At 45.5% G+C, this 15,792-nt stretch overlaps 1 protein-coding gene and 1 long non-coding RNA gene across 5 annotated transcripts in view; one reads left to right on the top strand and one right to left on the bottom strand.

The window, feature by feature from the left end:
• The window catches only part of ILDR2 (immunoglobulin like domain containing receptor 2), a 63,414-nt gene that overhangs the window by 34,771 nt on the left and 12,851 nt on the right, over nucleotides 1-15,792 (bottom strand). For all 3 annotated transcript variants that reach the window (XM_042975807.1, XM_042975805.1, XM_042975806.1), the window contains exons 2-3: nucleotides 12,811-13,143; nucleotides 11,794-11,913 (exon numbers count right to left, since the gene is read on the bottom strand). In XM_042975807.1, coding sequence (XP_042831741.1) covers nucleotides 11,794-11,913; nucleotides 12,811-13,143 — 453 coding nt within the window. The remainder of the gene's footprint in view (nucleotides 1-11,793; nucleotides 11,914-12,810; nucleotides 13,144-15,792) is intronic.
• On the top strand, nucleotides 127-7,950 carry LOC122235779. Of its 2 annotated transcripts, XR_006213817.1 has the most exons (4): nucleotides 127-203; nucleotides 335-645; nucleotides 7,462-7,547; nucleotides 7,679-7,950. It is a non-coding gene; the product is annotated as an uncharacterized LOC122235779 (long non-coding RNA). The 2 variants fall into 2 exon arrangements; XR_006213816.1 differs by having other exon boundaries at nucleotides 152-645.

Here is a 15,792-nt window from a genome sequence, read left to right on the forward strand (position 1 = left end):
TCCCCTCTGCGGGCCCGTCCGCTCCCTCCCTCCCGCGCCCGCGCCCGCGCCCGGGGCCCAGAGACGACAATGAAGCTGGCGGGCTGACCCAGCTGCTTCAGCTCGCGCCCGGGTAACCACGGCAACCGCAGGCTTCAGGAATGCGCGCTAATTGAAGGCCGAGTTTCCTCCCACAGTGATGAGCAACAAGTGAAGCAAAAATAGTGAGGCGGGATAAAGGCTTCGAGGGAGCAGGGGGTGGAGGGGAGAGCAGGCGCAGCGCGGGACTGGGTGGCTGGGGACGAGGGAAGGCAAAGGGCGCCTGGAGACCTCGTCTGTTCTCTTCGCCACCCAGGGTCGTGAAGAGCTAAGTGGACGCCCTTTACCCCTCAGACATCTTAGCGCAACATTGTCAGTGAACAGTCCTTAACCATCTCTTTGCTGGGCCCCTTTGATTGGTCCTGGTAAATGAACGGCGATGTGTACATCCCTGGGATCCCACAAATGGAACGCCAACTAGCAGCAAGGGTCCGGCAGGTGAAGGAAGGAGCCGACCCTCATTTGCCCCCAGTTTCCCTGGATCTTCTGTTCTGTTCTCTTCAACCGAAAGGAGAACCTTCAAGGCGGTCACATTTATGGGGCGACCATGATACCAGTTTGGACACTGTAAGTTTATGCCTGTTGTCTTGAGATAAATTATTACAAGTTTCCCCTTTTCCCTCTCAAGGATCCTGATTTGGACAGTAAATTATGAAGTCACCCTATCTAAAGCCTTTCTAGAGCCATCCAGGGCCTAATCCAAGTCCGGAGTTTCCCCAGACCCCTCCAGACTTCAGCGAATGGCCTGTGTGCTGTACTCCTTGCATTCAGGCACTAAACGCCGTGTAATTAACTCGGGGCCATCCACTGAGAAATAGGGGCTTCCAAAACAACCTAAATAGAGCAACCAAAACATAGCATGCTGGGACAGAATGTCCTGAAATCCACTAGCGTGAAGATTCCCACGGGGCTGATTGGGGTCACCGCTGGCAAGGCATTGCCCAAATGTCATTAAGGAACCGAGAATCTATTAGTGATAGGATTGCCAATGCACAGATGGCTCATTAAAGCCTCTGCCTATGGAATGGGCTAAAGGGAAATCAGCTCTTCTAGCAGGAGCCCCGGAACGCAGAACTCCCTGCAGAGCGTTCCCTCAGATCAAGCATGACGCACCAGCAATGAAATGTGAGGGGTGGAAACAGGTGGGAGTTCTTACTTATCATGTGCCATTTAATCCTCACGATAGACCTTCCACGTAACTTTTATTACCCCTTCCCCATTTTTACAGATGAGGAAACCGAGGCTCAAAACCGAGGCTCATTAACATCGACTTACCCAAGGTTATATGGCTGCACTGAACCCAGGGGTATCTGACCCCAAAGCTCTTCACAACAGACCTTGCCAAGTATCCACACGGACCTTGGGTCAAGATCAGGGTTTTGCCACATTGGCACTATGGCCATTTGGGGCCACGTAATTGTGTGTAGGAGGGCCGTCCTGTGCATTTAGCAGCCTCCTTGGCTCCTACCCACTAGATGCCATAGCACCCCGTAAGTTGTGACAACCAAAATGTTTCTAGACACGGCCAAATGTCTCCTGGGGGGCAAAATAGCACCCTGTTGTGAACCAATAGCCTAGATACTTAATATCAAATACAGTCTTAACCTTTTCTCATATTCTCTAATTGCTTCAGAAATACAGTATTTATCTTTCTCAAAAGACAGTAATTTTTATAGGGACAAGATGGTGTCATTTATTTACTTTGTATCCTTACTGTGCTAGAGACATAGTATGCAAAAAAGACTAGTTGAATGTAAATCATAATTTCAATGTAAACCATACTTGAAGCAAAACTAACTCTACTGCATGGTGCCTATCATACAGCAAGGGTGGGATTATGCACCAGAGAGGTCTAAAGGCCATAGGAGGCTTTCTGCAAAGAGTAAAAGGCGTGATCCCAATTCTTTGGAGCAACCACCACCCCCATTCCACTGCTCCTACAGTAGAATGGTTGTTATTCATGGTCGTTAACCAGAATCATATTCTAGTTGATGCCTGGCTAACTTTCTAGTTCTTCCACCAGAGGCATCGAGGTATGCTCAGGGCAGAGCAGGCTAGGGCTAGGAGAGAGAACTGGGAAAAGAGGCAATGGGGATGAAGCCTAAAGGGCTCACTTCTCATTAGTTCTCTGGCTCTCCTTCCACGGGACCTGGCACGGTTATCTTGGCTCTTCTGGATATCTGAAGGCACAGGTGTCCACTGAAGACAGAAAAGATGGCTCCGCCCCCCTGGTAGAATCAAGTTCACTTGAGGTCTTTCATGCGCGGCCAAGATAACTGAGGTATAACTGAGTCTACAAATGAAAACATGGGCACAGCCCGAATCCAAAGATGTTCCAGAGGAGTAACCCCCAGGTTTATGGCTAGAGTGTCGTTCTGTAATTAACTCCTTCTCTCCTTTCTGCCAGGAGTAAACTTTTTCTTTCTTCTCCCCCAATTCTTTTTCCCTCTTCTTCTGTTTGTAAATCTTGGAGAGAAACAGCAGCAGCCACTCGGAGAGATCAAAGTTTTAGCAAGCAACAAAGACCTCCAAGGAGGCTGTTGCCATGGGAACCCTGGGAGCTGAAGCCCTTTTAATCGGCAAATCTCCTTGGTTAGCAGCACCAGGCTGGGGCTGGCAAAGAGGAAGAGAAGGAGGAGGAGGAACCTTGGCAACAAGTAGCCTTTCTTAACAGCCAGAACTAACGTCACAGGGGTGGCAATGCAATAGGATTCAGACTGAGGCGGCATGGACACCGCGGTGAGAGCTAGAGCATTTCTGCTCAGGCTTAGAAACACCTGTCCAAATCCCTAAGGTCAATGGCAAGTTCTGAGATGTCCCCTCCCAAGAATTCCCTGATTTCTGATTATGTTCTTTTTTTTTTTTTTTAAGTTTATTTATTTATTTTTGAGAGAGACAGAGAGAGTGAGCTGAGCGGGAGAGGGGCAGAGAGAGAGAGAGGGAGAGAGAGAATGTCAAGCACGTTCCTCACTGTCGGTGCAGAGCCAGATGCGGGGCCCGAACTCACAAATCATGAGATCGTGACCTGAGCTGAAACCGAGAGTCAGACGCATAACTGACTGAGCCACCCAGGTGCCCCTCTGATTGTGTTCTTAATGGTTTCTTTTTTTAAATGTTTATTTATTTATTTTGAGGGGGGCAGTGAGAGGGAGAGAGAGAGAGAGAGGAGTGTGAGTGGGGGAGAGGAAGAGAGAGAGGGAGACAGAGAATCCCAAGCTGGCTCTGTCAGCACAGGGCCCAGCACGGGACTCAAGGGGCTTGAACTCATGAACCATGAGATCATGACCTGAGCCAAAACCAAGAGTGGGACACTTAACTGACTGAGCCAGCCAGGCACCCCTTAATGGCCTCTTAATACGAACAGGCTGGGGGCACCTGGATGGCTCAGTCAGTTAAGCATTCAACTTCGGCTCAGGTCATGATTTCACGGTTCATGGGTTCAAGCCCCACACCCGGCTCTGTGCTGACAGCTCAGAGCCTGATGCCTGCTTCAGATTCTGTGTCTCCCTCTCTCTCTGCCCCTCCCCTGCTCATGCTCTCTCTCTCTCTCTCAAAAATAAATAAACATTTAAAAAGAATTTTTTTAGATACTAACAGCCTACAAGGTTTATTTTAGACCACAGTAACAATTTCAGGCACGGTGTTGTGAATAAATTGATTTTATAAAAATTCATGTATGTCTGTTCCTTCACCCCTTGCCTAGGTAATATATGCTTGCACTTCTGAGTAAGTCACAGAAGGAGATGGAAGGAAAAATAGAAGCGTGACAGAAAAACAAAGGTAACTCTGTGGCATTACCGTCACAGGGAAGAATCAATCCCAACTTAGCACCTCCTCACAAGGACCTGCTGGGAACAAACCTATTTCTGGCTTCCTGGAATAGCAATGCATTTGGCCTGTGAAGAAGCCGAAATGGATGAATTCCACAAAATATTAACAGTGTTTGTTTTTGCCTGCCTTCTTCATTTGGAAACAACTGCCCAATTTCCCTTTAGGAAGCTACTCCTTTTCCCTTTTCCCTTCAATGCATACAGTTCAATGGGGGCTGGTGGCCCGTTTGTATGCTCCTCTGCCAGAGCACAGCCACCCCCAGCAACAGGACTTCTGCCTGCCACTGCGAAGAATGGCACTTTATCCTCCTGAGATGGAAGGCATTAAAGACCATTTAACTCTGGACCTGCTTGGGGCCACCTTTGCCCCAAACGGAGAGCCTGCCTGAGAATTAAGCTAACCCAGAGGAGACAGAGATTCTTTAAAATATAATCTGGGGGCAGTTGGGGGGCCCAGTCAGTTGAGTGACCAACTCTTGACTTCAGCCCAGGCTGACACCAGGGTCGTGGGGTCAAGCCCCACATTGGGCTCCGTGCTGAATGTGGAGCTTGCCTAAGATTCTCTCTCTCCTTCTCTCTCTGCCCCTCTCCCCTCTTCTTGGTCCAGAAGCAGGCTCTCTCTCTAAAATAAAATTTAAAACTTAAAAAATAAATAAATAAGGGGAGTCTGAGTGATGCAGTCAGTTAAGTGTCCGACTCCTGATCTTGGCTCAGGTCACGATCTCAGAGTTTGTGGGTTCGAGCCCCTCATCAGGCCCTGCGCTGATGGCGCTTGGGATGGGGCCTACTTGGGATTCTCTCCTTCTCTCTGCCCCTCCCCTGCTTGTGTGCGCTCTTTCACTCTCTCTCAAAATAAATAAACGTAAAAAAAATTTTTAAATAAATAAACGAAATACAATGTAATCCGAACATAGACATACTTGAACTTGGACTTAACAATTACCTAAGCCAAAAAAGTCCCCTAAGCCAGGTTAAGTGTCTATCCCTTGCAATCAGAAGGGTTCTGAATACATTCATTAGCTGTGGATAGTGAGATTTTAGGAGACATTTTTTCTTTTCTACATTTCTCTTCTGATTGAAATGCTTACAATACACATATATCATTTTTTCTAAAACGGAAACAATATTAAAGCAAAACAAGACTGCAGTATTTTAGGCATCACCCTATATAGAGAATTAATTTTGCGATCTGTGGATCTTCTATTTTTTTTTAATTTTTTTAAGTGTTTTTATTTATTTTTGAGAAGAGAGAGACAGAGCCTGAGTGGGGAGGGGTAGAGGGAGAGGGAGACACAGAATCTGAAGCAGACTCCAGGCTCTGAGCTGTCAGCACAAGAGTCTGATGCGGGGCTCGAACTCACAAGCCATGAGATCATCACCCGAGCTGAAGTCGGACGCTCAACCGACTGAGCCACCCAGGCACCCCAGCAATCTGTGGATCTTTTAAATAACTCAAAATCATAGACAGGACTCTGAAAGCGATCTTATTTATCCTAATATTCTAGACAAGAGAACCTGTTCAATGTTGAAAGCTCATCAGAGAGGGAGTTTCTGTCATTTCCTCCGCCAGCCATAATTTCCAAAAGTTACCATTAGGAAAGTCTTCCTTAGCTTTAATCTAAACACCCCTTAGGTAATGTTCTCTTACTCTATTCTCGGTCCAGAAGCAGGAGTGTTCATCCACCCATGTTTCCACAGGAGCCCTTTCCCTCATTTTTCTATTTGAAGGCACTTCAAAAACAAGCTACCACATGGGACATCAGAAAGAAGGGGTCAGGCCCTCATATTGTGCGTAGAGAGAAGTAAGACCAAGGCGAGCTGCTTTTAGATTTTAAAATAATAACTTCTCTGCTTGAGCCTTCCTGAATGGTGAAGTCCTTTCCTGCCAGCTGGAGCTGCCCGAGGGAACTTTACTTCTATCCAAATAGTGGCATGGTTCCAGGTTATAAACATCCTGTCCTTGCCACAGATCTTAGACCAATGTCTAATCTCAGGGTGGCAGGTTCCTGGACATTCCCTTCTTCTGTCCGCTGGTATGGCCCTATGATCCCAAACATCTAAATGTTTCTAAGGTACCTGGCACAGTCATCTCAAAGCACCCAAAACACCAAGTGCATTTCCAACTTCAGTATGACTTTACTTTCTGAATCATCAAAGAGAGATTAAAGAACGTTCAGTATAGTTTTTGTGTTTAATGTTGAATCAGCGGTTGTCCTCCCATTTCTCTGAATCACTTGTCTTCAGATATTTCTGAAACCTCTGAAAGAAGCATCCAGAGCGATTGGTAGAGGGTTCAGATGTATGGGGAAAGGAGGGTGAGGTCACACTCAGGGAGAGGTATGCAATCCAGGCAATGGCAACTATGCCTTTGAAGTGAGTGCCTAGGTCAATGGTTATCGGCAGTTGCCCTTAGAAATAAAGTGAAATACGAAAGCTAATCTGGGACAAGTAAAAATGATTGCCCATGACCTCAAAGCAGCAATCACAATTTTTAAAACATGGTTTATGCAGGGGAGCATTCTATAGCTTCTTAATATACACAGGTCATGTGGTACTGTGGAAAGAAATGAGGCTAGGAATCAAAACATTTAGGTTTGAACATTAAAAAAACATTTTTTTAAAAGGGGGGGGCAGTGCCTGAGTGGCTCAGTCAGTTAAGTGGCCAACTCTTGATTTCTGCTCAGGTCATGTTCATGAATTCAAGCCCTGCATCGGGCTCTGTGCTGACAGCACGGAGCCTGCTTGGTATTCTCTCTCTCTGCCCCTACCCTTCTTGGGTGCTCTCTTTCTCTCTCTCTCTCTCAAAAATAAATAAATAAACATTTAAAAACATTTTTTAAACATTTAGGTTTGATCATCAACACTGTTTGTTTTTTGTTTTTTTTTCTGGGATGATTGTTATAAAACCTGAACGTTAATTTCTTCATTTAGAAAATGAGGAAAATAATACCTGCTATCCTACCTTATTACATGGTCATTATAGAAGAAATTTGTGAACTACAAATTATTATCAGTGTATGTTAATATTAGTATCATTAGGAAATGTATGTTAATATTAGTATCAGACAGAGTAATGGTATTACTTTGGTGGACATTTTTTTTTTTTTTTTTTTGGCATCTCACATCCATTCTTCTTTTGTAACAGTGCCTCAGTTTACTTTGGGGAATTAATTCTTCTCCATATCTGGATGGACGAGCCGCCAAGAGCCCCTGGTCTCCCAAAGCTAAGCACTGGACACCTGTCCAAACTGGGCCGACTAGACTCTCTCCTGAAACTGATTCTTGAGCTGGAAAATGCAAAACCAGAAAAAAACAATTGAATTGAATTTTTTTTTTTCTGGCTATGGAGTCCTAAAGACATTTTCTATTAATTCTTGCTACGTAGACCCTAGAGCATCTCTGGCACCACAAGGACTGTGCTATGTTCACTAAAAAAGACTTTTACTTTTTTCCTGGGGAAATACAAAGTAACAGCGTAAGTGACCCATGTCACCGCCAGACCTGGCAGCTGAAAAGTCTCACGTGACCTTTCTCACTCTCTCTTCCCAAGCAGCTGAGAGTAAATGTTTCCGGTACAGCTGAGCCAAACAAGGGAGAAGCTTAGAGTCCCACTCCACCACCTGGAAGGGAGCTACCCAGGTGAGTCTCCTAACCCACAATTGACTAGGACAAGAGGAAGTAATAGACTTCTGTAGTAAGAAGGGAGGTGTGACTGGGGGGTGTTTTTACAGAAACTAACAAGCGTCACCCTCACATACTATCCTTTTCAGAGACGTTCCAGGCTTCCTTTCAGTTATGATACCCTTCCAACAAATTCTTTTCCCGCGGAGGTTGCTCGCCTCCGTCGCTTTCAACCACATCCCTGATGGATCTGTCACCAGTAACGATTTCAACAGCCAGATGAAGAATGATGACCAGTGAGATTAAACCATGTTATCTCACTTGGGACTGTACGCATTGATTGCACTGACCCTTTATAAAGCAACAAATATATACTCAACACTGACTAACGTTTAAGAAGCATCAAGTATCAGGTACAGATTCTGCCCGTTTATCACTAAAAACAAAAAAACATTCACACCAGCCTCTTTATACCTGACGCTCTTCGGGGCATTACAGATATGAAGACAAATGAGAGTTGGTCCTATATCTGAAGACGACATGGTCCAGTGCTACTGAGAAGCTTCGTTCAACTCGTCGAGAACCAAAGTCATTCTCCTGCCCCCCCCCCCAACCTGGTTTCCAACCTGCGTCCTCTCTTAGTTGATGGAACACCTGCCCTACCCAGCTAGCTAGAGATCATGGTATCCTTTTGACTCCTCCCGCTCTCTCCTCTCCTTTTATACATTAGTCACCAAGACCCATCACCTTCCACCTCAGAAATGCTTCTGTGTTGTTCTCAATTCACTGCTCTGGTTCAGAATCTCCTATGCTTTCATCCCCACTGCTGCAGCACTCCCAGTGCCCATCCTTCTGTTCCAGCATTCCTTTTGCGCTGTCTACACTGCTGCTAATTATAGTTTTGACCCCAAAATCTCACTTCATCCTTCTTAGTATTTCTTTACCGGATCCCCAAAGTCTTCAGGATGAAGTCCAAACTTCTTGGTCTGACATAGAAGCCGCTTCACAACTGTGCTCCGTCAACTTTCCCACCTTCACCTTTGTGAGTATGGTGAGAAAAATAAACTCAACTTTGCCTCTAATTGACCCCTTCAACTCATCTCTCCTTACTGGTTGGTCATCTGAAATTCCAACCAGCTTTCTGCTCCCCACTTTGTGACCATCTCCAAGGAAAGCTACTTTCAACTCTTTCCAGGCACCATCAATAGTCTCTCCTCATTCTCATGGGATTGGTCCTTTTGACCCTGACCTACTGCAAAAGACCACAGCCTATTCTCTGTGGCTTCCTTGTGAATGAGCATCGCCCTGTACAGTCTTGTAACCAACCTGTACCCCTTCTATCTCTGTCACGAGGACTGAAGTCCTGGGAGGCCATCTGCTCATTTGTCAAGGTAGTCACATCCCTCATATCTATCTAGTTTTCAGTCCAAAATTTTAAAATTGAAATGAAGCTCAAAAGTTACCTACACACCATTTCCTATGCATAAATGTCTCATTTATAACAACTCGTAAGAAATTTTTCGCCCTCTTGGGACGAAGAAATCACTGTTCCTCAGAATACTTACTCCATCCGTAGACGTCTCCAGTGGCTACGAGTTGTTTCTTCATACTGAGATGGATTCCTGCCCCTGGTAACCTCTACTCCTGGTTCCAGTTCTACCCAGCCACGCAAAGCTTCCAGTCCCTCTTCTGTACAATTTCACCTCTGATATGTGGACATGCTTCCCATAATCCCTTTCCCAGTCCGCCTTCATTAGATCAAACCCTCTCAGCTCCTCCCAACCAACCATTCCTCATTAAAATTCAATGACTGAACCAGTGGCTCACGGAGGTTGTAATTAGCAATCTGTGGACCCAGTTATATTATCCCTGAGGATTTCATGACTCCTTGAGATTGACCTCAGACATCAGGTTGCTCTCCTGGGCTCACATAAAAGGAATACCTAACAATCAGGCCCGCAGGATGTAACAACCAAATAATTAGAATTTTAGAAACCGCGACAATATTTTGACTCATTCTCTATAGGGTGTCAAGATAAAGACGACTCCGAATTTTGCATCTGGAAAGTAAATACAGTAGTTTATGTGGCCAGAAAGTTCTCACAGATTTCCAAATAACTTCTTTCAATGAACATCACAACTAGTATTGCCCTAAAAAGTTTATACACGGCAAATTAGGGGCGCCTGGGTGGCTCAGTCGGTTAAACGACCGACTTCGGCTCAGGTCGTGATCTCACGGTCTGTGAGTTCGAGCCCCGCGTCGGGCTCTGTGCTGACAGCTCAGAGCCCGGAGCCTGCTTCAGATTCTGTGTCTCCCTCTCTCTCTGACCCTCCCCCACGCATGCTCTGTCTCTCTCTGTCTCAAAAATAAATAAACATTAAAAAAAAGTTTACATGGCAAATATATCACACTCTGAGCATTTCTAATTAATGTGGAGCACAGCAGAAGGGTATGTTTCTCCCCTGCGAGAACCCCAGCATGTATCTGCTCATCTCACAGATAAGCTCCTTCTCCTGTGATGAGTTCATCTGCAGGCTCCCCAGTTTTCTTTTACTGTTCTTTTTGGAGGGACACGGATTTCTGTTCTTCATCTTTTCTCTCATCATTGGTGACCATTTTCAGCTGAGCCTTTCTCTCACCCACCTCTTCCTGTCCTCCGGACAGACCGCATCGTCCCCCTAGCGACCGTATATTTCGATCCAGGGAAATGCCCTTCCTATACTTGCCGCACATCCTCAGATGACAAGGCTTTCCCACTCTATTTGTTTCCCCACGTTTGCAGAACTGGGAACAAATGATTTAAAGTGGTTTTTACCTGGCCTCATTTTCCTGCACAGGCAATTACTTCTCTGCAAATGGCTGCACTAGCCAAATAACTGTGTCCACAATTAGCTAATTGCAGGTTCAATGAGCCACTTGTTCCTTCAAACTTGGCCATTAGAGTTGTGTGATTGGGCAGAAATTTATCTTTCTATTCCCCTCTGATCTACAGAGTCACAGCAGATCCCAAATCTGATTTCCCCGCATTCTTTTACAATGTGAATCTAAGCCTTTTTACTTTACTTCCTTTTGTGTATCTGGATTCCATTCTTTTACAAACCGCAGCAGCTACGCTTTATATATTAGACCCAAGGAATATGTATTTGAATTAAGTCAACCCTTTAATAGGGGTTATCATTAATTAGAGGGTGAATTATTAATAAATTATCCATTTTATAAACCGTGAAAGTAAGGCTGCAAAACAGTCGATTTGCCAAAGGCAAGCAGTCATAATAGAGTAAAACTAAAAACCCTAAATAGCAAACTCGACTTTCTCCCTAGGCACTGAGCTTCCCACACAGGGTAAAAATTAACCTTCAACCTCACTTGCCTTTAAAAGAAAGCACCCTTAAACATTCCTAAAAATCATTATCACCTGGGTTCTTTGAAACTACAAAAAATGTCATTTCTTTTAAAAACTGCTTGAATTTTTCTCCTACAATTAATGTATTTTCTTTTCTCAATTTCTGTATATTTTACTCTAATTTTCTTGTTCAACCAACACTTACAGAACATGAAATATGTGCTCAATTTTCAGTTTCATCACAAGGAGGTCATCTCCCACTAACACTCCTCCAATCCACTAGAAAAGTCGCCAAGAATAGTGAGTTTTCATTTATGAACAAATTAACATTAATAAGGACTAGATATATTTGCTTTGAGAATGACTCAGACCCTTTTAGGTTTCAAGACATCTGCCTTCCAATAAACACTAGCAGACTCTCCGATGGTTCTTTTCACCTGGACATTTTATTGTTAAACTCTCTAGTTTACAGCCACCCCTCCTCATGATTGTCCTAAGTGTCTGTAACTGAATGGGAAACGATCCCCCATGTCTCAGGAGATCCTGACTCACCAACAAATCCTTCTCTCTCAATTGTCTCTATTCTGCTTCAAAAGCCTCTGGCATTTTCTTCAACACTTAGCGTATAAAAAGGTAAGTAAAGCATAAGAGCAAAGAGAAATCAGGGCTAAAGGTACACGAGTGGAAAGGAGGGAAAAACAACTCTAAGAAAGCAGAAGAAACACTCAGGACAATGCTAAAAAAAGGGAGAGGGGCACAGCCTCCAAGAAACAAGATACAATAACGCCTACTGCTCACAGAGAACATGTACTAAAACCAGTTTGCGCACAAACGATAAAGCCTGCGTGTGCACCTGCTGGGATATGGAGGGAGAAGTGAGGCGGTCGAAGACACAGGTGCTGCTGATGCTTTTCACTTACCCAACACCAGCAATTCTGCCGAGTCCTCGTTTTTGCCCTCCAGGTCATCAGGGGTAGTGATAATACAGTAATAGAGTCCGCTGTCTCCCCACATGAGTTTTCCAATTTGAAGATCAGCATCTGTGATCACAAAAAGAAGTGCCCAGTCCTAAAACTGCCCCCTGAAAGGAAAACACTGAACACTAGAGGGTGAGAGAAGGGCCCTTCTGGATTGTTTACAGGTCTACTTCTCCACTTAGATGGCAGCTGACGAGATGTTTGCTTTATTTCAAACAAACAAACAAAAACCCAATAGCAAACAATAGCGTCCCTAAGGTGAGACACTTAGTGTGTCCCCAGAAACTGGTCTAGGGCCAGTTCAGTTTTGGGAATAGATGACTGCTTGCAACCAACCAGATCTGCAGAGGCCCCTGAAAGCCAGATACATTCCAGAATTACCCTGGACTCCCACAAATGGGCTGGCTTCACAGGAGTTCTTCAGAATTCACAGGTCACGTCAGACTCTTAGGCCCTTTTCTTGTCCAAAGCTTTAGGGGGCAGAAGGAAGGGTAGAATTGATGCAGAACTACCTGGGGCTTGGACCATGGCATCTACCCGGCTCTGTAACTTGATGCATTCATCCCTTCTCCCAGCAGAGCAACTTCCTAGGGAAGTGTGTTTTCTGAGTTTGGGAATGGGCCGTAAACGCTAATGCCAAGGTGTAAGGTTTTGAGAATATTCTTTCACTAGAATCTGTTTCAATTCAGTTCTGATAACAAGCTCCTCAGACTAGAGGTCGGGACCGGGAAAGACTATTTCCAAAGCTCATCTCTGTGTCTGTCCTAGATATCACACCCTTTACACTTTCTACACTCACTGTCCCATTAAGTAATTCGCTAAGCTTCTTGATTGCTTCCATCTCCCATAAAATCAAAATCTTGAGGGGTTGCAAGGCTGAGACGCTGGCATCCCCTTGTGTGGGGGAGGGTGGAACTAATCTCCCTTCCATTCCTGGATTCCAAGCGGAGGCATCATTACCATGCACAATCGTGATCTCTCTGCCCCTGTAGAAGTCTCCCAGGGTGACGGTCGAGCCCTGTTTGGAAGCTACCACTCGAACAGTCCTCCTGCTGTCTAAACAATCCAAGTAGGGGTCCCACTCCAGGTTTCTTTTGCTGAGAGACTGGGCCCGGGGAGAGGACATGCCCAGGGATTCCCCCATGCGATCCTGGCAGTAGGACTTGAACTTCCACTGCACGACGGCAGGCTGATGGGAAGACGTGGAGAAGTGGCAGCGAAGCACGGTGGGCTGGAAGAGCATGGCCACCTTCTTCTTGTCAGGCACTGTGACTTGAAGGCCGTCAGCCATGGCTGCAAAACACAATGGACATGTCCAAGTGGTATCCACACCCTGGACCTTACCTCCCATCACACAGTCGCGCCTTTCCACCTCACCTCCCTGATCTGTCCCTCCTCGCCTTCCCCATCACAGTTAACGGCATCATCCCATCTGGCTGCATTGTCCAGAAACCTGCCCTCACTCCCGATATCCAGTCGGTCACGAAGCCGTGTCCATTTGATCTCTTAACATCTTTAATATTTCTTCCCTCCTCTTTGACCTCACTACCATCGGTTTTGTTGGTGCCCTTTTGATTTCTTGCTTATAATATTACAATAATCTCGTCTCATCTCCCCGCCGGCCACTGCCCACATGCCATCCATTCTCCTTGTTATATAATTCAAGCAGTCTTTCTAAATCTGGCTGCTGTGGCTCTCCTTCTTAGAACCCTTCACTCAACCTCCCTGGCCTTCAGGATAGAACCCAAAGCACCTGGAAAAGATGTAAGGTCCTTCATCATCTAGTTCTTCTTACCTCCTCAGCCTCACTTGTAGTGGCACCTTTATTTGAGTACCAGCTTCCAGGAACAACCAAACAAGCTAACAGTTTCCCCAGGTGGGACATGCTATCTCACACCTCTGGGTCTTTGCACATGAAGCTCCTAGTTTCTGGAATGCTTTCTCCTCACTTCTTTCTTTGGGAAGCTGTTTTCCACCCTTCAAAGCCCAGGTCAAAGGCTTTCTGTAAGTCTTCTCTGACCCTCAGTCCATTCATCACTTCCTCCTTTGTGCCATCAGAATCCCAGCATCCTTTTCTAGACACTTTTTTTTTTAATTTTTTTTAACGTTTATTAATTTTTGAGACAGAGAGAGACAGAGCATGAACAGGGGAGGGTCAGAGAGAGAGGGAGACACAGAATCTGAAACAGGCTCCAGGCTCTGAGCTGTCAGCACAGAGCCTGACGCGGGGCTCGAACTTACGGACCGCGAGATCGTGACCTGAGCCGAAGTCGGACGCTTAACCGACAGAGCCACCCAGGCGCACCTCTAGACACTTCTTATAATTACTTTGCAAGAATTTCTTTTCATGCCTGTCACCCCCATCAGATTTGTCAGGTAAGGAATGTGTCTTATCTTACTGTCCTGGCTTGTGAACCCCATAGGTGCTCAACTAATATTTGATAAATAAAAACAATGAAGCTGGGAAGTATAACTTCAGGAGGAAGTGACTTCCCTTCCAGATGATAAGCTAGCAAAGGGGACAGAGATGAAGGGAAATGAAAGCTTTAAGAGAAATGAAGATTTTCAGATCAAAAGCAGTAGACTAAGTTCAAAAGCTTTGAAGGTTCATCAAAAAAAAAAGGGGGGGGTGGAGAGAAGGGTACCTGGGTGGCTCAGTCGATTGAGCGTGCAACTCTTGATTTCAGCTCAGGTCAGGATCTCACAGTTTGTGGGTTTGAGCCCCACGTCAGGCTCCATGCTGACAGCACAGAGCCTACTTGGGATTCCCTCTCTCCCCCTCTATCTGCCCTGCTGCGCATGCTGTCTCCCTCTCTTTCTCTGTCGCTCAAAATAAATTTTTTAGAAAAGGGAGATTGAACGCTTGAAAGCAGACGAGAAGTTTAAGTGGCGAAAAGATAGAGCCTGAGGCTTTGTCCAAGAAAGAGAGGGAGATTTCAGTGAATGGAAGACCAGGGGAGTATTTGAGAGGCAAAAGGTCTCTATTAACTTAATGGTGAGATCTAGAAATTCCAAGCAAAGAGAACTTAACTTTCTCAGTTCAATGAGAGAATCAGGAGTTTCTACCTAGATCTAACGTAGAAACAGAAACAGAATGATGATGAGAGGCAGAGAAGGGAATATGAACAGAAAGACATGATAAAGACGCTCTGAATTAAGTCCAGGAAGGAGTCTGCCAAGTCAGCTGCTGGGAGCTTGAGACCCTAGAACTACAGTGGACTTGAGGCACGCGAGGAAGGAATAGTTTCCGCGGGGCGCCTTCTGTCCTTTATTCCTGCCAGTGTTCAAAATGACATCTGGAAAGCACACTCACCCTCACGGTTCCAACATACACTTAATTTACCTATGAGTGTCTCCTATGCAAGGACCCTCAACAAAGGCAAAATACCACACTCGGGCTCCTGTCTTCGGAGTTCCAGACCAGCACCTCTCGCTATGAAAAACCAGGTTCTAAGTTCTTCTGGGGAGAAAACATTTTCCGCATTCTGTGAACATGAGGAAGTGAGTACAACAGAGTGTTTGAGATTCACCAAATCGTAGTGTTTTGAACCTACCAAGTGCTATAGAATAAGTGAAGGAACGTGCGCGCACATGAATGACTATCACTACAGGAATTTCTAAGACTTTGCAGAGAAGACCCTTACATGTGTCATAGATAGCACGGTATAGTAAAATAGCAGTGGAATCAAATAGATAGTACTCATAATGCTTACTCATAGGGTTGTTAACAAGCATTACGTCACCGGGCACCTGTCCGGGGGAGACCCTACTGCAGAGGACTGTGACCATGTCCTGCAGTGGTAGATCTCAAACACTAATCCTCCCTCACCTTTCCTGCTTTCTCTCTCACCTCCCACACTGAGGCTCCTGAATCTCCTTGAATGTCCGCCACCAACAGGCTTGATGACCACCAGACTATGTACATCAGCCTCATCCAGGGGC

The sequence above is a fragment of the Panthera tigris genome, chromosome F3, assembly GCF_018350195.1.
Source record: "Panthera tigris isolate Pti1 chromosome F3, P.tigris_Pti1_mat1.1, whole genome shotgun sequence".
In the NCBI taxonomy this organism is placed as follows: domain Eukaryota; kingdom Metazoa; phylum Chordata; class Mammalia; order Carnivora; family Felidae; genus Panthera; species Panthera tigris.